Genomic DNA, 2,640 nt, shown 5'->3' with positions numbered 1-2,640 from the left:
CCATTGGGCCGACAGCAGTGATTTATCCCCCTGACATACCAACAGCTGTGTTGGGGGCTCCGAGCGCAGAGCCGGCTACTATTTGCCGTGACTAATCGATAACAGACTTCAAAAAACACCAATCGTGAGGTTTGGGACAAAATAATACGCCAGGCAATGACACCAGAAACCCCCCCGAGCCTTTGCCGTGGCTCCGCCGGCTTCATAAACAACGCCTTGGACAACATTACTGGAAACAATGGAAATGTGTGTGTGTGTGTGTGTGTGTGTGTGTGTGTGTGTGTGTGTGTGTGTGTGGGTGGGTGGGTGTGTGACATGTTTCCATAAAGACATTCATCCCTCTAAATAAGCGATTAGGACGATCTACTGCATGTTTGCAAACAGCTAAAGATGAATACACTTTGTTCGCTGAACTTTCAGTTGTCAAAAAAAAGAAATATTAAACTTTCTGAACAGAGATTTTAGTTTTTTTTCGAGTAGAAAACAATTGTTGCAGCTGCTGTTGTGAAATGAGAGCTTTGTTTCTCCAACACCAGCCAACCTGAAACAGAGACTGTTCTCCAAGGACATAAACATTTTGGTTTTTTTGAATCTCCATCATCTGCATCATCCCAGTCACCATAACAGAGCTCTACTGTTTGGTGTCTGAAAAACTTCATTTTTACACGAATCAGTGGAATAAGGCACTTTTATTTTTTGATAAAATATATTTTATTTAAAACTTTTGAAAAAACAAAAAAAAGACAAAAAACTCATAAGTTTCAAACGAATGCACGGCATCCTTGAAAGGCTTATGCTTAGAAATTCTCAGTCAAGTATAAATAGTCTTTCTCCTCTTCGATCATTTGATCCAGCATGTGTACATACTGTGTGTGTGAGTGTGTGTGTGTGTGTGTGTGTGTGTGTGTGTGTGTGTGTGTGTGTGTGTGTGTGTGTGTGTGTGTGTGTGTCTGTGTGTGTGTCTGTCTGTGTTGTAACTCCAGCTTTGACTCTTCCCTGAGAAACTCTTTGATTATTTTCAGGTTGCTGATGTTCCTCCAGTCAGCGTCTCATCCGCAGTGGACCCAGTCCTCGCATTTTCAAACAGTCTTTTCCATCTTTAATCTGCAAATAAACAAATGTCACAGTTAAATAAAGATTTAACAATATTTGTATTTATCTGAACCAGAAGTCACTGTTGTGTTACAGCTAAACAAACATATGATTCATTTTCTTCTTCTATACATAAACAACTCATTTACAACCACAGTGTTTCATGTCAAATTAATTTCTACATGTAGGAGGCAGAGGAATAATGATGTTGAAGTTACTCCAGTAAAATAAAAACTACAACCATCTGTGTGTGACAGTCTAGATTTGCAGTGAGCGCCAAGACATGTGCAGTGCGTAAAAGGCTCTTTTACGCACAGAGAGCTGCAGTTAAAGTGAGATGAAGTGGTCAAGTTTAAAAAGATACGCAGATGCTTCATTGGCAAATATCTTATAAAACACAATTAGGTCACAAAAATAACGAGTTTGGGTTTGAAGATGATGAATCTGTGATGAAATCCAAGCATTTAAACACATCAGTTTTATTTCAGATGCACTGAGTTTCCAGCCAGTTTGAATGACGGAGGCATTAAACTGTATTTACCCCTTTCCTCTGGGTGCTCAAGCAGAAGGTGCAGATGGTCCTCGGCTGCTTCGCCCCGCTCTCCCCCTGCACATGCATCGCGCCGAGGCACGGCTGTCCGTCCGCGCCGCCGTCCCCGATGAGCAGCACGTTGGCCAAATGTGAGATGTAGCTCGATGCCAGGCGCAGGGTCTCGATCTTGGAGAGCTTTCTGTCCACCGGCTCGGTGGGGATGAGGGTCCGCAGGGCTGTGAAGGCGCCGTTGACGCTCTGGGTCCGGCCTCGCTCCCTGGCGTTGGCCGCGCTCCTCTGCTTCACCACCACCGGGGAGTCTCCCTCCGCGTCGCGCCTGCGTTTCTCGCCGGACTCGCAGTAACTTTGCTCCGAGCTGCCGTCGCTCTCGCTGCGGTTCTCGTCGTCCTCGGACATGAGGGAGAAGTCTGAGTAGATCAAGTGCGTCGCCGCAGGCCGCAACATGGCGAAAGTCATCATCCAGAGTCACCAGCTCCCAAATCCTCTGTTTAATCCAGGACCTGTGCTACATCTCAGTTTGACTCCAAGGCTGCAGACAACCACCTGTGGGAAAAAGACGTGTTTTCATGAGGTTTCACTGGTGCATGTTGGGGATGGACGCTGTACCTGGTCAGCTGGGCTCTTATAGCTGGATGGGAGGAGCTGCAGCAGCAAAGTTACAGTAGCTGCTCGACAACAGCTGGACTCATTCTGCAGCTCAGCGTGGATAAATCACACAACTGTGCACAATAATTACACACAAACACGACTAATGCTTAAAGAGTCACATCCTGCTTGTACCAGTCGAACCTACTTAAAGATTGTGACTCCCGGAAATGCTTGAGATTTGCTTTTGGCAATTTAATATCACACTTTTCAAACAGAAACCGATTGTTATTCTTTATTATTTTATACTTTAGCAGACTGAAGTATCACAACACACACTATATTCAGTAAGATATACATGTATACAGTGTTGGGAGTGATATACACGTCTTTCAACAACAATAATAATC

At 44.6% G+C, this 2,640-nt stretch overlaps 1 protein-coding gene across 2 annotated transcripts; it reads right to left on the bottom strand.

The window, feature by feature from the left end:
- Nucleotides 1–724: 724 nt before the first annotated feature.
- tcf15 (transcription factor 15) lies at nt 725–2,399 on the bottom strand. 2 transcript variants are annotated; one of them, XR_004614403.1, is made up of 3 exons: nt 1,634–2,399; nt 967–1,104; nt 725–906 (listed from the first exon to the last, which is right to left on the bottom strand). XR_004614403.1 is itself a non-coding variant. In XM_034590356.1 (2 exons), exons 1-2 carry the CDS (start codon nt 2,102–2,104, stop codon nt 1,042–1,044), a joined length of 534 nt encoding a protein of 177 aa, XP_034446247.1. In that variant the 5' UTR covers nt 2,105–2,399; the 3' UTR covers nt 918–1,041. The 2 variants fall into 2 exon arrangements, 1 of the variants encoding a protein (XP_034446247.1); XM_034590356.1 differs by lacking the exon at nt 725–906 and having other exon boundaries at nt 918–1,104.
- Nucleotides 2,400–2,640: the final 241 nt, after the last annotated feature.

Source organism: Hippoglossus hippoglossus, chromosome 7 (genome assembly GCF_009819705.1).
Source record: "Hippoglossus hippoglossus isolate fHipHip1 chromosome 7, fHipHip1.pri, whole genome shotgun sequence".
NCBI classification, from domain to species: domain Eukaryota; kingdom Metazoa; phylum Chordata; class Actinopteri; order Pleuronectiformes; family Pleuronectidae; genus Hippoglossus; species Hippoglossus hippoglossus.
Note: the sequence above shows the minus strand (reverse complement) of the source record. Positions and strands in the feature narration are given on the sequence as shown.

Excerpts from the sequence above, each read along its gene's own strand:
- tcf15 (XM_034590356.1), bottom strand. The coding sequence starts at position 2,104 with ATGATGACTTTCGCCATGTTGCGGCCTGCGGCGACGCACTTGATCTAC. Across the intron at positions 1,105-1,633 it reads TGAGCACCCAGAGGAAAGGG|ATTAAAGATGGAAAAGACTG; the intron begins GTAAATACAGTT and ends GTTTATTTGCAG.